Genomic DNA, 20,804 nt, shown 5'->3' with positions numbered 1-20,804 from the left:
GTCTGAGCCTTAACCAACAAATATAACCGGACCTTGGCTTGCTGAGCTATTTGGACAAAATTTAAATGTAAACGGCTTTACCAGGTGACAAGAACGTTGTCGACCAGATAAGCGTTACATTTTGGCGCCCGAACAGGGACGATTCAAACAACAGATACGATACGATACGACAGCCCGACGACAAGCTTGACGACTTATTTTTGACGAAACTGGATAAAACGACCAACTTTAAGCCAAGAACATACTTCGTAGGATTGATCGATCAAAATGTATTCACTAAGGCATTGGATTAAAATATTTAGGATTCTCTTCACCCTGTCTGTGAACGAAGGCGAGGGGGGTAGTATAAGGAAAAACAAAGACTAAAATCCTTGGAAGGCTACAAACCCAGCCACGACAGAATCAACACCAACAACTACATCGGACGTACCGATAACTACAGTAAGCACCACGGCCACTATGTCGTCAGAGTTCCCCGCTCTCCCCCCTGCTACATCAGTAGCACCATCGCCGTTTTCCTAAGATGGCCGGGTAGGCTGGATATATTCTTTAAACAAAGCAGAGTTGCAAAAAGAGATGCAGAAGTTTAATTTGGATACGAGAGGAACGGTCAATGACCTACGTAAAGTGTTTCGAGATTTTTTGCGACAAGGAGTAGGAATGACTACACCACCTGCTTCGACTGACATTGGCGAATGCACTTATCCGAACCCCTCGACTCACATCCAAACAAACCCCTTGGATGACGCTGGGTTCACAGGAGATTTCAACCCTGAGGGGCTAAAGTACGGTCAGAATGATTGGACACAAGAAAGTGAGAGCGTGAGAGAAATGTTAGGTCTACCCCCTGACACCGACTTTAAAGAAGTTCAACGAACCCTCTCATTGTTAGTAGGCAAAGCGTCTGGTTACAACCAACCCTTGGCAGCCACACTGGACTCCCAAACCATTACGGTTCAAACTTCTGAGAGGCCAACTATGAGTGCAATGCAACAAATGACAGCTTTCAGTCCTACTGTGTTAAATCGATCACAAAAGGATTCTATAGCAATTGGTCAAATATGTAACCAAGTGCGTAAGTGGAATCTCAGATTCTATGGCATCAAAGACCCGATATCCTTTTTAGAACGACTCAATGAACTTATTGAAGCCTACGACATGAATCACGATATCTTGATTAGGGCTCTGCCAAAATTATTTAAAGGTCAGGCTCTCTATTTGTATAGAAATAACAAAAATAATTGGAAATCTTATGAGGACTTTCTTCTTGATTTTGAGGAATACTTTCTCCCACCAGATTATAGGAGAAATTTGGAAGAAGAGATACTCAAAAGAACCCAAGGAGAACACGAACCACTTCGCAATTTTGTTGTTGCATTACAAATGCTAATGCGACGTCATGGTTCATATTCGAAAAATTACCTTCTTAATAGGATATTTAGGAACATGAGACCAGAGTATAAACTAACGATTGGAAGGGAGCAGTTCCAAACAGTTAGTGAACTACTGAAACTAGCCGAGGGCTACTAGAGCTACATAAGGGAAAAAAAGAACTACCGACCTCCTCCTGCACCTGCTCAGAGCATATTTCCCGAAGCAGCTTTTACTCCAAAACCTCGTATTAGCAAGTCTGTCGAGGTTGACATGATTGAAACTCCGAAACCACGTGAAACGCCCGTTATTAGACACATCGATAGGTCCACTTCTCTAAATCAAGATACTTCATTGAACAAACATTCATACCCAGGGACTTCGAAAACAGTTTTTAGGGCTCCCGATAGGTCGCAACAGACACCGATTTGTTGGAATTGTGAGAAAGCGGGGCATAGATTTTTTTAATGCAAGCTACCTTAGATCATCAGGTGCTATAATTGCAAAAAGGAAGGAATACGAACATACTTATTACACATGAGTCATTTGTTTTATGAAAACAAAATCACTACTCACATCGTAGAAGCCTGGTGGGGGAGGAACATTGAAGCCAGGGTAGTGCACTATTTTTCTGATGTCATATTTATCCTTGCTTCCTTCTTCAACTACTTCCCCAACTTCTGTGTCAGGGTCATTCACCTCTATCAAAAGTCATAATAAAAATAAGGCTCACACTCTTTAATTTAAATTAACTATCCAAATTTAAGATTTACATTCAAAGAATTTTATTTTTTAACCAACAAGAATTAGTTCCATCTTACAACGACAGATTTAACTGACGGGGTTTGTCTTGGGCGGAAAAAAAATACCTTGGTATAAGTAGTAGATACTTAAACAATCTTGTGTCAGTGAATCACAAGTAAACCCCAGATTTATGTCAACTGACTTGTGGGCATAAACTTTTAAGTTTTAACCATAAACATGATTGTTTCAACAGATTTAAGAATTACTAATCAAAGATTATCTGTGTGCTTACAATGAGATGTTAAACAAAGAGTTACTTAGGAAGATGTGACTCCTTTTTTTAAATTTATGTGTTAAAAGAAGGGGTCTCAACCCCGGGATCCCGAATCCCGGCCGATTTTTGATACCTAGAAATCCTGGGATTGGTGACTTTTAATCCCGGGATTAACGGGATCGCAAAACCTGTTTGTATTTTTTTTTTTTTTTTTTTTGTGAATTTGAGGACTTCAACTTACGGTATATAAATTAAAATACGTCCAATAACTCTTGAAACAGATATACAGTAGACCCTCTCTAATCCGGCACTGCACCACTCCGGCACTCCAGTAATCCGGCATCTTTTGACGGGAGATCTTCTGCGATCGCGGCAAAATTCTGATTATCTCCCGCGGTCATGGAAACGTCATCGTCGCCATATACGATCGCGGCAAAATTGTGAACATCTCCCGCGGACAGATAGACGTTATCATTGAATCCCGCGGTCACGGAAACGTCATCGTCGTCTTGCGCGATGGTTTCAAAATCATGCACATCCCCGCCGTCATGTTGACATTATCGTTGTCTTCCGCGGTCGCAGCAAAGATTTTATCATCTCCTGCAGCCGTGTAAACAACTTTGTCTACTCCCGCGGTTACAGAAACGTCATCGGTGTCTTGCGCGATCGCGGCAAAATCATGAACATCTCCTGCGGTCATGTAGACATTATAGTTGTCTTCCGCGGTCGCGGCAAAGATTTTATCATCTCCCGCGGGCGTGTAAACTTTATTGTCTACTCCCGTGGTCACGGAAACGTCATCGTCGTCATGAACGACCGTGGCAAAATCATGATTATCTCCCGCGCCCGTGTTGGCGTTATCATCAACTCCCGCGGTCATGGAAACGTCATCATCGTCATGCACGATCGCGGCAAAATCATGAACATTCCCGCGGACCTATAGACGTTATTATCGCCTCCCGCGGTCACGGAAACGTAATCGTCATCGTCTTGCGCGGTTGCGGCAAAATCATGAACATCTCCCGCGGTCATGTAGACATTATCATTGTCTTCCGCTGTCGCAGCAAAGATTTTATTATCTCCTGCGGCCGTGTTTCAAACTTTATTGTCTACTCCCGCAGTCACGGAAACGTCATCGTCAACTTGCGCGATCGCGGCAAAATCACGAACATCTCCCGCGGACGTGTAGACGTTATCATCGCCTCCCGTGGTCACGGAAACGTCATGAGCAATAGTGGCAAAATAATGATTATCTCCCGCGGCTGTGTAGACGTTATCATCGTCTCCCAAGATTACGGAAACATCATCGTCGTCATGCCCGATCGCGGCAATAGCAGTTTCCGATCACGCGATCTTCGGAGACGAGTTTTAATTGCATTTTAAGTGTTTTTAACTGATAACATTCCAGTAATCCGGCATTTTCACTAATCCGGCAGTATTACGGTCCTATATCTGCCGGATTAGTGAGAGTCTAATGTACTCTTTATTTTTAGGACGATAAATATATATATATATATATGAAATAGTATAAATAATGGTCTATTTTGATAGGAAAATTAAATTTACATTACACTCAACAGGCGAACGAATGTAAATAATATTTATATGTTATATTATATGTTTCAGTTTTTAGACGAATCTATACTTATTTAATACGCAAGCAGGATTTTTGTGACTATTACTCCTCCGAAACTACTGAACCGATTGACATGTTTTTGGTGTCATTGGAAAGAGCGTAGCGTGAAGTTGTGCAGGAAACTTTCTTTTAAGGTAAATAATTAGAGAGTGAGGCCCTGGGGCCCTTTAAAGTTTTGTATTTCTCCATATAGTCGGGGGGCAAACTGTATTCCGTGGGATTTTTTGTGAAGGGAATGTGTGACTATGTGGAATATCTTTATTATATGTCACATAATGGTGTAGTACCGGGTGTTTACCCTCAAATTGCGGGGTTTGGTTTTTATGACGTCGTAAATCCAAGATGGCCGCCATGTGTGACATCTATTCATTAAATTAATAATAACTCTTTTCAGAGTAAAATAATCAAATTTTAATTTACACCACTGAATTCAGCTCAAAAAATCAAACAATTTGGTGTTTTAAATCATTGCTCTATGACCATTGGTTACCGAGATATTGAAGGCGGAAAACACAGAACATTGTCCCCATGTTATCCTTATGGGGAAAAAATAAAATTGTATATCTAGCTTATTACTCAGCATATCTTAATAATAATTGGTATGTGGCTTCATTTAGTAGAGATCTACTTGATTATGGCCTAAAATCCCCCATTTTTACATTTCCGTGGCAGCAAACCTGCATACTAACTTCCAATGTTATTCTTATGGACAATTTTTTTACTTTGAGAAATGATTATGTGTGGCTCCATTTTAATTATTTATTGAAGCATTTGTAATTCGTTGAGTATACAGGTCTGCTGCTACGGGTAAGTCTGCTATAAACAAATTACAGGTATTAGAAAATAAAATAAATTAGACTATAGTTGTGAGGCATATGTAATTTTGTAGGATTTTGAATTAAGCAATTGTATGATTGTTGGCGATTGATAGGTAATGACATGTAGAACCGTGTACTACCGAGTATTTTGTCTGAAAGTGTGGCCAAGCTGGTGTTTTTGGCCGCCATCTTGGATCCGTCATATTGGATGTTAATAACTTTTTTATACAATGCTAGTGTTATGACACATCATTATGAACTAAATTTTTACGCTGATTTCAATGCTGAAATATGTTTTTAAATATATTTTTTCGTTTGGAAGATATATTCAAATAAAAACTCTCCCCCATACATTTCTTACGGACGTTTCGTACTTTGAATATTTTTTAAATTATTTTTCTTATATCTCCAGTTCCTATTAACGCTTGCAGTTCGTTCTAGTCTTAAGATATTCAGTGATGTATGAGCTTTCATTTGAGCTATTGATCTTTAAATTCGGTTGAGTTAGAGCGTTAGAGTCGAGCTACGAACCCTAACACAATATTAAATTTAACTTATTACAAATTTGTTTATTTTATTTTATTTATTTATTTGTTAACGGTTGCACCATTTTTACATGAATAATACAATAATCTTACATACGGAAGAAGCAGAAAAAAATCACAGGCCAGTACAAAAGTAGTGAAAAAAAACTGGAAAAGAAGACTTCAATACAAGACATAAAAAGATAAATAACAACTATAAATAACAAACTATGAATAACAAACTATAAGTAACAACTATAAATAACAAACTATCTGAACAAGTTGACAAAACGAGATATTCGAAAAACAAAACCAGTATAGGAACAATAACAATGATGCAATGCAATAGCTGAGTGAAACTTCAGTAAAGAGGCAGAACAAACGAAAAACAGATAAAACTTTCAGAAAAATAACAATATGATAAACTCTGTACAAGAACAAGATATAACAATGCAATAACAACAGGATAGACTATATTAACAAAAATAAATAACACTGCAATAAATAGAAAGTTTGGAAATATGCAAAGATTGATGCAGGAGTTCAGCAAAAAAAGAAAAAAAGTTCTGTTGTTATTAAAAGATGTATATCTCGGGTTATTAGTACGTCACTAAGTTCTTCCTGGTCTCAAATTACTTGGTTAATGTTTGATTTTACATTTTATTAATCACTAAATGAAATCTGACTAAGTTATTTTAAAATGAGTCATGAACCATCATTTAACATTAAATTATTTTTATGTCCAAAACTTTCTTTGGTTAAAGACATACAGGGCTAGTCATCAGTGTTACAATTTTTAGACGTGGAACCTTTTAGTCTTATATGCCTCATCACACATAATTTACTTTGTACTTACACCAAACAAATGTTGTAACCCTGATTAGCCCTGTATGTCTTTAATTGCTTTAACCAAAGAAAAATTTCTAAATAAAAATAATTATTAATGTTAAATAATATTATATAAAAATCTAATGGTGTCTGTCTGTATGTGTATTACTAATAGGTGCAAAAACTACTGAACCAACTGGGCTTAAATTTTACAAAAATATAGTTACCATACCAAGGACCATTATAGGACTATTCACACTTCGATACTGACCATGGGCTTTGCCCCTTTGGCTTTAAAAGTTCTGAGGTGAGGATTTTAAAAGTAAATATTGATTGGTCTCTATGGCTGCAATGAGAATACTCACAATGTTTAAATTTGCTTTGACATTTTAATGTAAATAAGAAGAACTGCCAAATTGCATATTTCACATTTTAAGACAGCTGATCCAATGAAATTTAATATAATATTTCATACAATTATGTGGTTGGTTTATTTAATCTAAAAATGTATCAAAGATCATTTATTTAAAAACTATGTCAATGATTATAGAAATAAAAAAATATTCTAAAAGCATTGCTGCATCAACTCAGGCTCTACTTTCGATTTTTAAGGTGTCTTAAGTGTTATGAAAATAATGTTATTGATATATTTTCATGGAAACAGTAAGAAAATTACAATGTATAGATGTTTTATATGAATTTGGAGTCTTCTTTAAATAAATTTGAACTGCTTAACATATGTTAGATTAACTTAACATAACTTTCACATCAATTGTTTTTTTATATGTATATTTAGGTATATTTAGTTATTGTGTTTTGCTAAACCTATGCTTAAATTAAACTAAAGAATATCATCAATAACTAATTAATTTAAATACTCTTATTTTATCTTAACATAGCTTTCAGTTCACATTTACTTTATTTGATAAATTTATTATTTGTGTTTTAAAACTTAAATTAAACCAAGGAAAATATCATAAAACAAGCAGTACACAGTGTTATTTTGTTTCTAAAATCAATGCAATATCTGTTACTATGTTTACTTAATGCTAAGTGTGAAAATTTAAAGACAATGGACGAACTGATTAAAAGAACTGGTTTGTATATTGAGTTGTTTGTTGATATTTTGTAGAGTAGAATCAGAGATGCAATGAAACATATCCTGTATTTGCTATTACATTTTTTAGTCCTCGCTTTGATAATCATATTAGTTTTGTCTGCTGTCATTAATGCTAATTTATTTGTTTAACACATTTTATAGTAAAGATATAGTTTCTTTAATATTTCAAAAGACTGTTTTGATAAGACACAACAATATTTCTAAAGTTTATAACAGCTGACTTAGTTTTTCTAATAATTTATTGTGAGAGAAGAAACTGAAGATGGAAGGATTTGTAATTTAATATGAAAAAGAATAAAATTTAACAAAAAATGTCCATTTAAATTTAATAATTAGTATTTTTGCTACTTCAAAATTGAAATTTAAAATGTCAATTATAAATAAAAAGATATGTAACTAAGGGAGATGAAGGTAAATCGTATGTGAAAGTTTTATTCAAAGATTCGGTCAGTTTTCCTCATATCAGCCTACAAAAGATTTAAAATTAATCAAAGCCAAAATGGTGGTATCCACTACTTACCAGATTTAAAAGTCATAACTTAAACGTTTCTATTAAGGCCATAAAAGTTAAATTTTGTTTCTAAAAGTGTTGGAGGATGTGTAACTATTATATGCAACAGATGTAAAGATTAAAATGTTTCTATTTTGTGTCCTCTTCCCGTTGCAAAGCACGGATACAACAGCTAGTCTTATATATTAAAAAAATTTAGTTTTTCTTATTCGAGTTAGTTTGGCTCTTCTACCCGACCGATTTTCATGATTGAGGTCTTGAATTGAAGGTATGCACGTACAGATTTGCCATCAAGCATTGGCATATAATTATCTATAGTCTCACTCGACATATACGTAATCAAAATTTTCTCCCCATGTATTTCTTATGGGAGTTAAATTTGGTTTTTCTTTGCCGAGTTCGTTTGGCTCTTCTACCCAACCGATTTTCATGATAGAGGTCTCCAATTGAAGGTATGCACGTACAGATTTGCCATAAAGCATCGGCATAAATGTATCTATAATCCCACTTGGCATATACGTAAACGAAATTTGCTCCCCATGTATTTCTTATGGGAGTTAAATTTGGGTTTTCTTCGCCAAGTTCGTTTGGCTCTTCCACCCGACCGATTATAAATTTGAAAAAATTATAAATTTGATTATATCTCGGATATAATAATTATTTTAACGCTGCGGAGCAGCATGGGTCCTCTAGTTTCTTAATAAAGATCATTCTTTAACTTGTGTTTTATTTATGTCTAATGAGGTAGGCCCTAAGTCTTTATCTTAATCTTATAATATACTAGCTGACCCGACAGACGTCGTCCTGTCCTAATGTGGTTTTATGTCAAAAGCTCGTTCATTTTAAAGATGAGCTCGTTCGCATGGCTCAATCACGTCCTGGTTGAAGATCGTTCGCTACGCTCACTCACCTTTAGGTTGGAGCTCGTTCGCTGCGCTCACTTGCCTGCAGCTTAACACTCACTCACCTTTAGGTTGGAGCTCGTTCGCTGCGCTCACTTGCCTACAGCTTAGTTCACATGAGAGCGGCAGCCGCCGCGGCCTCTGGCCGGATAAACAGAGGACCGGAAAAACCAAGGCCGGATATCAGGGGTTCTACTGTATTCATGAAATGAAAAACATAAACATAACTGTAAACAATCCTACTTTGACAGTTCTCATTGTGAATCACAGTTTTTTGTTGCTGCTTAGTTCAAATTAGCTGTTTTCATAAATGCAAAAAAAAATATAGTGCTGCACTCTGTTGGTAAATCTTATAACTTTTTAATGCTTTTCCATATCATAGAACCAACTTTTTTACGAGGGGTTGTTTTTTTTTCAACCTCCGATAGGCTATAAACAAAAGACAAGTTCATATAAAACATTAAATTTATTACCAAAAGTTTGGTCCATTTATGGTTACTTTTTGACATAATCACCAAAGAGATTGAGACATTTGCTATATCTGTGCACCAGCTTTTTAATACCCTCTTTAAGAAAAGTGGCCGCCAGTACATTCCAAAAAACAAAAAAATTCAAAAAAAGAAAAAAAAGAAACAGCTGACTAAATATTCTTTAATTCCCTTTAAATATGAACACTCATAAGGTTAACATGGGGAATTACAGAGCCACTGGGGCGGAGCCCGAAAGGATTTTTGAGATAAGAATATGCCTATATGTTAATCGGGAATGTAAGCTATCATCATGCAAAATTTCAGCCCAATCCGTCCAGTGGTTTATGCGTGATTGAACTTCAAACACACAAACAAACAAACAAACACACACACAAACTTTCACATTTATAATATTAGTAATATAAGATATATCACAATTATGTGGTTGGTTTACTGTATTTAATCTAAAAATTTATCAAAGATCATTTATTCAAAAACTATGTCAATGATTATAAAAAAAATACCTATTCTAAAAGTGTTGCTGTATCAATTCAGGCTCTGCTTTCGATTTTTAAAGTGTCTTAAGTGTTATGAAAATAATGTTATTGATATATTTTCATGGAAACAGTAAGAAAATTACAATGGATAGATGTTTTGTATGAATTTGGAGGCTACTTTAAATAAATTCGACTTGCTTAACATGTGTTGGATTAACTTAACATAACTTGCACATCACATTGTTTTTTTTTTATATGTATATTTAGGTAAATTTAGTTATTGTGTTTTGCTAAACCTATGTTTAAATTTAACTCAAGAATATCATCAATAACTAAATTGTACGTTGATTTTTGTGTTCTAAAATCTGTTGTTTATGTGTAACTATATTTAATTATCAAATGGTAATACAAAATACTCTTATTTTATCTTAACATAGCTTTCAGTTCACATTTACTTTATTTGATAAATAAATTATTTGTGTTTTGTCACACCACTGATTAAATTAAACCAAAACAAAGCAGTGCACAGTGTTCTTTTGTCTCTAAAATCAATGAAATATCTGTTACTATGTTTACTTAATGGTAAGTGTGAAAATGTAAAGACAATGGACGATGGAACTGATTAAAAGAACTGGTTTGTACGAGTATATATTAAGTTGTTTGTTGATATTTTTGTAGAGTAGAATCAGAGATGTAATGAAACATATATGTACTGTATTTGCTATTACATTTTTTTGTCCTCTGTCCTTGATGCTTTGATAATCATATTAGTTTTGTCTGCTGTCTTTGATTATTTGTTAAAAAATTTTAATAGTACAGATATAGTTTCTTTAATATTTCAAAAGACTATTTAGTCCAGGCGCTGAGGGGGTTTGAGCATGCATAAAAGTGTAACGAAATTTGACTTTTGATTGTTGCTATGGGTACCTAGTAGATGAAGAAAATCGATGTTGTCGCATTTCTAGGTGGTTAATAACATGGGGGGAGGGGGTGAAGTTGGGGGGAGGGGGTGAAGTTGGGGGGAGGGGGTGAAGTTGGGGGGAGGGGGTGAAGTTGGGGGGCCGCCCGGGGGGCCGCCGCGCACAAAATAGCTTATATCTCAAGAACCAAAAGTCATATGAATACGTTAGACATGTCAAACTGTGCAGAAAAATGCATTCTACAAAGAGATTATGTAGTAGTTTCACGGAAATTGACAAGAAGTTACTAAAAATTATATTTTTTAAATTTACGATAAGTATAATCAGGAGTATAATGGTTGTTGTTGTTGTTTAGAACCACTAATTTTTTTATTGACAACTTTTGAGAGTAGTACACAATAGGTAAATAGTATTTCTGTATAATGAAACTATTGCGGTACATAACTTAACAGCTATACAATCTTCAGATCCAATAAACATAACACAAACAAAGGCGCAAAACGCGTCGCGGTCATTGTTCCTGCTGCCGTAACTATTAATGGCGAGTACAGTTCAATCTGATACTTATATTATACTTTTAGAAAGATGGAGATTCTAAAGATTCATTTTCATATATATAAAATAGTATTGAGTGACTATTATGTAGCGAGAAATATAGTTTGTAAAAGAAGAGAGTTCAAAATAAATTTTGGTGGTTGAACGTTTCCATCACCTGACCAGGCAGCACAATTGGTGCAACAGCTGTTTCGGCGATCGCGTAAAGGTAGTGTAAACGATACGAGTAGAAAATGTTAAATACAAGCCTTGGTGAGTGCTTTAAAAATTCTACGAGTGTCGTTAACACTAATTACGTGAGTTGTGTGCACTAATTAACCTGCGACAGTATTTTAATTACCAAAAACCACTACTCAAAACTTAAAAAGAGAGGTTATTTTTTCTTTACCCCTCATTGTCTCTGACAGTAATGCAACGAATCATCCCACCAATCGTTAACAATTAAATTTGCCTGAACAGCTGATTAGTTGAAGTTCGAAGCATTATAATTTTACTTCTTCTCTCTCAATCCTTGACCCTATTTGGGTACCAGTGGTGGTTATATTTTGGCCCTTTTGTAGTGGTAACATATATTTTACCAGAGAACAGTTACATGCCCATATAAGTAGATATGTACTATATATTATGTTTCAGTGATAAATGTAGAATATAATAATATAAAAATTTATATTTTTCAGCAATGCTTTTAGGCGTAGTAGAAAGAGGTTGGCAAATTTTTGGATTATGCAAATTAGAAATGTCCAAATAAACCAGCAAAAATCATAAAAATAAGGTTTTTATCCATATTATCCAAATGTTAAGGTTGTGTAAAATATGAATCCTTACGTAGAAATATCAATGTTTTTTTTTTAAATACGCATAAAAATAAAATTATAAAAAAACTACAAAACTATTTTAATTACCAAATTTTATTTAATTGTTGTATAAGAAATAAATTTATTGCATCAACAGTAAATAAATATTATACTGCTGTAACAATTCAGTATTTTCACAAAAATTTTCAATACAATAATTTTATTTTTACCATATGTTTTTATTTTTATCAATATGTCAATCTATCTCCCTTTATCAAACCTTGTATAATATATGGCCAAACAGACCAATAGGTAATTGATTCAATACAATATAATATAGACAATTTTCAAATAACCTTATTTCATGTAAATATATAATAGCCTACAACTTTTTGTAACAAAATTGCTTTAAATTCAATATAGTTTTACTTAAATAACTTGTCAAAATTCAAATTGAGCTCTATAGCAAATGAAAATTGTTATAATATATGTGTGAACAGTGGCCTACAATTTTCTGTGATAAAGTCAGCATTGACATATGTGAAAGCAACAATGCATCAAACCTTCCTCACTTCCAAGAGTGATGAGCTAGTATGAAGATATAAATTGAAAACTGCATATTTTAATATAAAAATTTATAAAAAAAGTGCATATATTTGGAATAAATTAGTGAAATTTGATTAAAGAAGATCCGTCCTTGTTACAAACATTAATAACTACACAACATCAAGAAATTTAACTGTGAAGAAGACATCAATTTTGGTGAGATCACTCCAGTAGACATTTTCTTTCCTTGGATCGAAGCCATTACAACATTTTTAAGCCTAACTTTTGAACTTTTGTACCAGAATTTAAAAGTCAAGAAACTAATAGAAGCTTATTCAGAACATTAATTAATTCAACCTATCAGAAAATATTTCGAACATAATTTATATTTCAAAACAAAATTTAATTAGGCTATATATAATCACAAGATTAAATTCAAACGCCGCTCGATCACTCCACCTGAGATCCATGCAATATAACCCCTCAACCTAAATTAGAGCTATTGTAATAGGCCTAGCCTAAAGCTTAAATTAGTAAATTCATTTGCCACCCTTTGTAAACTTTTATTGTGAACCCTTAGTTTCTTTTCTTTTACCATCAATTTTGTATTGTAATGAAATAAATTTAAGTTTAGATACTGTACATGGAGTTTCCATTGTATTCCTAGCTTACACTGGTTACACTGCATAATTAAAGAGTAAAAGCTCTTTCTAAAAATATATAGTTAAATGTAGTTGAAATCGAAATTTCCTGAGTAATTTACGTCAGAATGTGAAATGTTAAAATTTTTTTACGAAAACATAATTTTTATGACCTTTTCAAAACTACATAAAATTGTTATAACCAACCTCAGATTCGGAGATATATAAATCGTAGGGAATTTATTGCAGTTTCAGATCGTGATGGAAACGATCCACCACAAAAATTTATTTTGAACTCTCTTCTTTTACAAACTATATTTCTCGCTACATAATAGTCACTCAATACTATTTTATATATATCAAAATGAATCTTCAGAATCTCCATCTTTCTAAAAGTATAATATAAGTATCAGATTGAACTGTACTCGCCATTAATAGTTACGGCAGCAGGAACAATGACCGTGACGCGTTTTGCGCCTTTGTTTGTGTTATGTTTATTGGATCTGAGGATTGTATAGCTGTTAAGTTATGTACCGCAATAGTTTCATTATACAGAAATACTATTTACCTATTGTGTACTACTCTCAAAAGTTGTCAATAAAAAAATTAGTGGTTCTAAACAACAACAAAAACCATTATACTCCTGATTTTTTTTTTTTTTTTTTTTTTGTAGGGAGAGGTGGGAAAATGCATTTATGCACACAGGTTGCTAGCCTGTAGTGTGGGACTCCAACGGGCTTAAGGCCCAGAGACTACCCACTAAAAACCTCCTCTACTCTTCGGACACTAGCCTGGGAACACTTGTCGCACTTCATCCTGATAGTAAGTATACTCCTGATTATACTTATCGTAAATTTAAAAAATATAATTTTTAGTAACTTCTTGTCAATTTCCGTGAAACTACTACATAATCTCTTTGTAGAATGCATTTTTCTGCACAGTTTGACATGTCTAACGTATTCATATGACTTTTGGTTCTTGAGATATAAGCTATTTTGTGCGCGGCGGCCCCCAACTTCACCCCCTCCCCACCATGTTATTAACCACCTAGAAATGCGACAACATCGATTTTCTTCATCTACTAGGTACCCATAGCAACAATCAAAAGTCAAATTTCGTTACACTTTTATGCATGCTCAAACCCCCTCAGCGCCTCGACTAATTGATAAGGCACAACAATATTTCTTAAGTTTATAACAGCTGACTTAGTTTTGCTAATGATTTATTGTGGGTGAATAAACTGAAGATGGAAGGATTTGTGATTTAATATGAAGAAGAGTGAAATAAAAAAAAATGTTCATTTAAATTTAATAATTAGTATTTTTGCAACTTCAAAATTGAAATTGAAAATGTCAAAAATAACTTTAAAATATATGTAACTAAGGGAGATGAAGGTAAATCATGTATGTGAAAGTTTTATTCAAAGATTTGGTCAGTTTTTCTCATATCAGCCTACACAAGATTTAAAATTAATCAAACCCAAAATGGTGGTATGTTTCTATACAGTTGAGGCCATAACAGTTGAATTTTGTTTCTAAAAGCGTTGGTGGATGTGTAACTATATTATAAGCAACAGATGTAAAGATTAAAATGTTTCTATTTTGTGTCCTCTATCCGTTGCAAAGCACGGGTACAACAGCTAGTGTTAAATAAAGGCCCATGACTCATTTTCAATTAGTCAGATTTCATTTAGTGATTAATAACATTTTAAACCAGACATTTACTGAGTAATTTAAGACTAGAATGAACCTTTTGCCGTATTAACAAACCGAGATATAAATCTTTTAATAAAACTGATTTGGAAAAAGTTAAATTTAATATTGTGTTGTGGTTCATAGCTCAACTCTAACTCGTCCGATTTTAATGATCTATAGCTTAAATAAAAGCCCTTACATCACTGAATACTTTAAGACTATAACGAATTGCAAGCGATAATAAGTCCACCAATCATAGTTTTTATTTGAATATATTTTCCAAACGAAAAAATATATTTAAAAACATATTTCAGCATTGAAATCAGCGTGAAAATTTAGTTCATAATGATGTGTCATTATGAGCATTGTATAAAAAAGTTATTAACATCCAATATGGCGGATCCAAGATGGCGGCCGAAAACACCAGCTTGGCCACACTTTCAGACAAAATACTCGTTAGTACACGGTTCTACATGTCATTACCTATCAATCGCCAACAATCATACAATTGCTTAATTCAAAATCCTACAAAATTATATGCCTCACAACTATAGTCTAATTTATTTTATTTTCTAATACCTGTAATTTGTTTATAGCAGACCTACCCGTAGCAGCAGACCTGTATACTCAACAAATTACAAATGCTTCAATAAATAATTAAAATGGAGCCACACATCATCATTTCTCAAAGTATGTTCATGAACAAGCATGCAAAAAATTGTCCATAAGAATAACATTGGAAGTTAGTATGCAGGTTTGCTGCCACGGAAATGTAAAAATGGGGGACTTTAGGCCATAATCAAGTAGATCTCTACTAAATGAAGCCACATACCAATTATTATTAAGATATGCTGAGTAATAAGCTAGATATACAATTTTATTTTTTCCCCATAAGGATAACATGGGGACAATGTTCTGTGTTTTCCGCCTTCAATATCTCGGTAACCAATTGTCATAGAGCAATGATTTAAAACACCAAATTGTTTGATTTTTTGAGCTGAATTCAATGGTGTAAATTAAAATTCGATTATTTTACTCTGAAAAGAGTTATTATTAATTTAATGAATAGATGTCACACATGGCGGCCATCTTGGATTTACGACGTCATAAAAACCAAACCCCGCAATTTGAGGGTAAACACCCAGTACTACACCATTATGTGACATATAATAAAGAGATTCCACATAGTCACACATTCCCTTCACAAAAAATCCCACGGAAGCTGGATATGTGCAGTTTGCTCCTGGACTAATAAGATTAACATGGGAAACAAACATTGTTTTGAAACTCCAGCTGTTGTAAGAAATTAAATATTAATAATTGGTCTCCATGGAAGCATGAGAAAATTCACAATGTTTACATTTGCTTTGACATTTAAATGTAAACAACCAGAACTGTCAAATGCCTATTTCAAAATTTCAGACAGCTGATCTAAAAAAATAAAACAACTATGTGGTAGGTTCATTTAATATTAAACTATAAGATAGATCATTTATCATACATATATTTCAATGATTATGAAAAAGATTTTTTCATCACTCCTTAACGAAAGTAACTATTTTCGATAACAGCTGATATCAATGAAAGTAGTCGTTTCCCAAGCTATAATTTAGGGCGAGGGAAAATCGATCAGCTGATTTTCCCTCGCTCTCAATTAGTTCTCCATTTATTCACTACGCGCGCCATTGTTTTGTTACGGTTTAATTTAATGATTTTAATCAGCTGTATGTATTTCTAAAAGTTGTGTTATTCTTTTATTTTGATGTTTAAACCAAATTTATTGAGAAATATACGTAGGTTTCTTTTTAGAAGATTTTATTTTATTTTGATGTTCAATCAAATTAATTGAGAAATCAAATTGTTTTAATATACTGAGGTCTGCTATTCTGTGTTTGTGTATTTTTGCGTCGTGATGAAAAGTATCGTTCATAACTCGTACCGAAAGTTACTATCCGGCACTTGCTCCATTATTCCCGTCCTCGGCTTCGCCTCGTACGTGAAAATATCTCTCACATACTCGGCTTCGCCTCGCACGTGAAATTGGAGTTCCCTATGTTCGGCTTCGCCTCACACAAAAACTTGGGCGCGCGACGGAAAATGCCACTTTCGGTCCTAGTAATGAAATATACTATTCCCATTGCGAAGCAAAAATTAATGGTGAGAAGAAGAACATATGTAAATTGTAAACAGTCAATGTGTAAATTATCTATGTTGTATTAAAAATGTGTATAATTTTGGATGTTGGTTTGTGTTTAATGATATAAGTTATTATTATTGAATTTTTATTTCAAGGATTTGGCATAGAGTAAGCCTATGATAAATAACACCATTTCAGAGTTCTGCCAGTTTTTGCCTAACTCTGTCCTGTAGAGTTTAAAGTAGCCTACACCTTATTGTCTACAAATTGGCTAAATAACTTAGGTACGGTACTTTATAAAAGCTGACATCCTTTTTACGTTGACTTAAATTGTAAGCTTACCTTTTCCCGTCAAGTTTGGGCTAGTTTGATTGTTAAAATTTAACCCTTTAAACTGGAATAGGACTGTTATGTAAATTGTGAGTATTTCCATTAGTTAATAATATTTTAGTTGACTCTTTTAAAACCATCTGAAATTATGACTGTTATTAGTTTTTAAACAAGTTATTTGTTTATAAATAACTCCTGTACTTCTTTGTATTTGCTCGATTTTGAGCAACATGTACACTAGTTGGATTTACTTTCTGTAAATGTTATTACATTAGTTAGAACTTAATAAGTTATTTTGAGTTTTACTTTTGACATTAAACGTAAACAACGCAATTCTTGTAAACATAACATTGCAATCGGAAACTGAAGTATTATTTGCATTGAAGCCATAAAATATAACTATAAATAAACACACCATTATAATTTCATTATTAAGATTGCTTGTATTTAGGGTCTATAACTTTATCTTCGTATTTGGTTATTAGTGCAATGATTAAATTTTTTACAATCCTAAATTACGTTTTTCATACACACGCTACTACATAAGCAGATGGTTTATTGTTTTACAGTCAGTGTTTCCATTTGAGGGATAAAAATCCCTTTCTAGGGATATTTAGGGCCTTCGAGGGATTGAAAAGGGATTGAGGGATAACTAGGGATAATAAGAGAAATTGAAGGTTTTTTAGATTTTCTAGGGATTTCAGGCCTTTGACATTATAAAATTGAAATATTGATAAAATAATACATTATGATGGCTGTATTTCAACAACGTTAAGGACCTATTTTGGCTAATTTTGCAAGGTATTGATAACACATTTATTATACTACTTTTTCCCTAGGTTTTGGTAACAAATCGATTGTAGCATAGATAGAAGATACTCCTCAAGGAGTAGGTTTTATCTATGGTTGTAGGTAGTGGTAGTGACGTAGTGTTTCAAAGTCGGAACACACAAGGGAAGAGAAACAGCCAACACTGCACGAAACAAGCAAAGGGCTGGAGTCGATCGGTGGAATGGAATGGCGGATCTAGATTACTGTTGTAATTTGTTTCTTTCTTAGTAGCCCTGTGCCCTGTGTCAATGTCGAATGTTTGTTTTCGTTTTGATTTTGTTTGCCGGTGATTTCTGTAATGTTTTTTGGTTAGTAAGTAACTTGGTTTAACCTTTTCACCAAGGCATGGTGGCGATGTTTGAAAAAGACAATTAAGTTTGAAATTTGGACACTTGAGTAATACTTTTGAAACAATTGTAAATACTTATAAATAAACACGAGCTGGTGGCCCGTCCTACGTACGGGAATCGAGTTGTCAACTAAAACAGAATAATTCAGAACATCTAGTTTACACGCATGGCCACAAATTCTGGCAGTTTTAATGGGGAAGATCGCCTTATAAACAAATGTGACGTGACCACCTATTTATTCCATTCGAATATAGACCTAAAATATGGCGATATGCATTTTAAATCCGATAATTTTACCATAAAACAGCATTTGTGTTGATTTGAAAAATCATGAAGTTAGATTGGCGACCGATTCACACTGGTTTTGAGTAGAGTATCTACATGCCACCTCTTATTGCATACTGTACTACTTATGTACTTACATCCGTGACCACTGACACTTTTATGCGGATTCTCTTCTATCACCTGCCTCTTCAAAATTTAGATCCCAGTCTGAGGATGAGTTTCATAACTTGATATTTCCCGTCTATCGTGTGGTACTCCTTGGAATATACTTTTTAAAAGTTTATGCAGAGCCTGGTCCATCCAAGCTTTACCTACTTCTGGAAAGCATCTCTATATTTAGGTGTTAACACATTTCTCTTAGCTCTCTGTTCTTTTTTATTTCAACCTCCGGGCCATTATCTCGAACTGGTCTGTATATTTTCTCTGCACTTTATTATCTAACCCAGCATTAAGGTTTTTCAGTTCTTTGGTCAGTGTCCAAGTTTCTGAATCATCAGTACTACGGGGATAGTTGGTATGGTATGAGTCGACTTTGGTTTCTGCTGCAGTTTATTTGACAGTTTTATAGAGACCTACTACACCGATTGACGCTTTCATTACTAACCAAAATTTTAGTATGCCGACATACTCACATTCAAACATACAGAAAGAGAAGTATCAACACGTACACCACTTATATATTAAACAATTAAGCGACAAACTGCTGAAAAAATATTTACCATATATGAGTTGAAATTTGCAATGCTTAAACTAAATACTTACACAGATTGCATTTACGACAAAACTTGAATAAACGCAAGTGTTTGAGATGTTTAGTTCAAAATAACACTTTTCCTGATAACGCAGATCCTTCACGGTAGAGGAAAACTACCTATATTTTAAAGTGAAATAATATGTAGGCAAACACCAACGAACAATATTTTTGTTAACAAACAACTCGTAGCATAAACATTTCAATGACAGTTATAAACCAGCTGTTAGTTAAACCAGCATTGAAAATACTTTAAATTGCTAGTGTCGGCTGCTAGACTTTTTCAAAATGAAAACTTAATTTCTAAAAAACTGAAACTCTAAACTAAAATTATGGCTTCGACATTCCCTAGTTCTCAAAATTATCTTTCTTTCAACACAAAAATCATGAAAATCCGTCGAGTAGTTGATTCAGAATCGTGAAATAAAAAAACCCTGTTTCGTTTTAATATTATAGATTATTAGCTTATAAAATTTTAAAAATAACTATTTGTTTAATTTTTTAATTAATTAATCTCTTTTTGTACCACATAGACAGTTTTTAATCACGGCTACCTTTAATTCCAGGCCGGAGGCCGCGGCCTTCGAAGTGGCAACGTTTCAGGTATAGTGTTGTAAAAGGTGTTTGATTGGAGAACGCTAAGCTAATGATATTTATGTATTTTTTTAAGAATACGAAAGCTTGGTTACTGGGCTATGAAAATGTTGACTCCACATTGAATGTACAGAAATAGATTTTCAATTTATATTGCTTTGATTTTCGATTCTATTATGTTTTATTTCCATGTTAACTTTTAGGACGTCTTGCGCTAAACAATACTACGGTACTTGCAACGTTGCCAAATCTACCAGGCCGCGGCCTGCGTGGAGTTAAAGATGGCCGTGGTTTTAATGGTACAAAAATGTTTTTTATATAGTATTACTTTATAAATAATATGGGATATTTAAGAATACTATCACCAGTTACCATAATTTAGGTGGCTATTCATGATATCCATTGGCATTGCTGCAAAAATAATAAGTTATCTAGATTTGACGAAGAGGGATAATTGGAGGGATTATTAGAACACGGACTAGGGATAACTAGGGATTTTTTGACGTTGGCCCAGGGATATTTTTTTCTTGCGGATGGAAACACTGTTTACAGTATCTTTATTGTTTTATTGCTATCAGTGAAAATAACATTTGTACGCTACTACTCATGATTCTTCCCATTTTATCTTTTTATCTCAGCTATCTTTAGTATATTCAATTATCAATTATTTAAGATGGGGAC

The 20,804-nt window shown here is 33.7% G+C and overlaps 1 protein-coding gene across 2 annotated transcripts in view; it reads right to left on the bottom strand.

Annotated features, from left to right (window-relative positions):
• LOC128982843 (zinc finger CCHC domain-containing protein 8 homolog) overlaps positions 1 to 20,804 on the bottom strand; it is a 108,724-nt gene that overhangs the window by 48,008 nt on the left and 39,912 nt on the right. For both annotated transcript variants that reach the window (XM_054401882.1, XM_054401883.1), the window contains exon 5: positions 1,948 to 2,072. In XM_054401882.1, coding sequence (XP_054257857.1) covers positions 1,948 to 2,072 — 125 coding nt within the window. The remainder of the gene's footprint in view (positions 1 to 1,947; positions 2,073 to 20,804) is intronic.

Source organism: Macrosteles quadrilineatus, unplaced genomic scaffold (assembly GCF_028750875.1).
Source record: "Macrosteles quadrilineatus isolate MER2022 unplaced genomic scaffold, UCM_ALF_1.0 Scaffold_1__1_contigs__length_201487025, whole genome shotgun sequence".
In the NCBI taxonomy this organism is placed as follows: domain Eukaryota; kingdom Metazoa; phylum Arthropoda; class Insecta; order Hemiptera; family Cicadellidae; genus Macrosteles; species Macrosteles quadrilineatus.
This window is presented reverse-complemented; position numbering and strand designations above follow the sequence as displayed.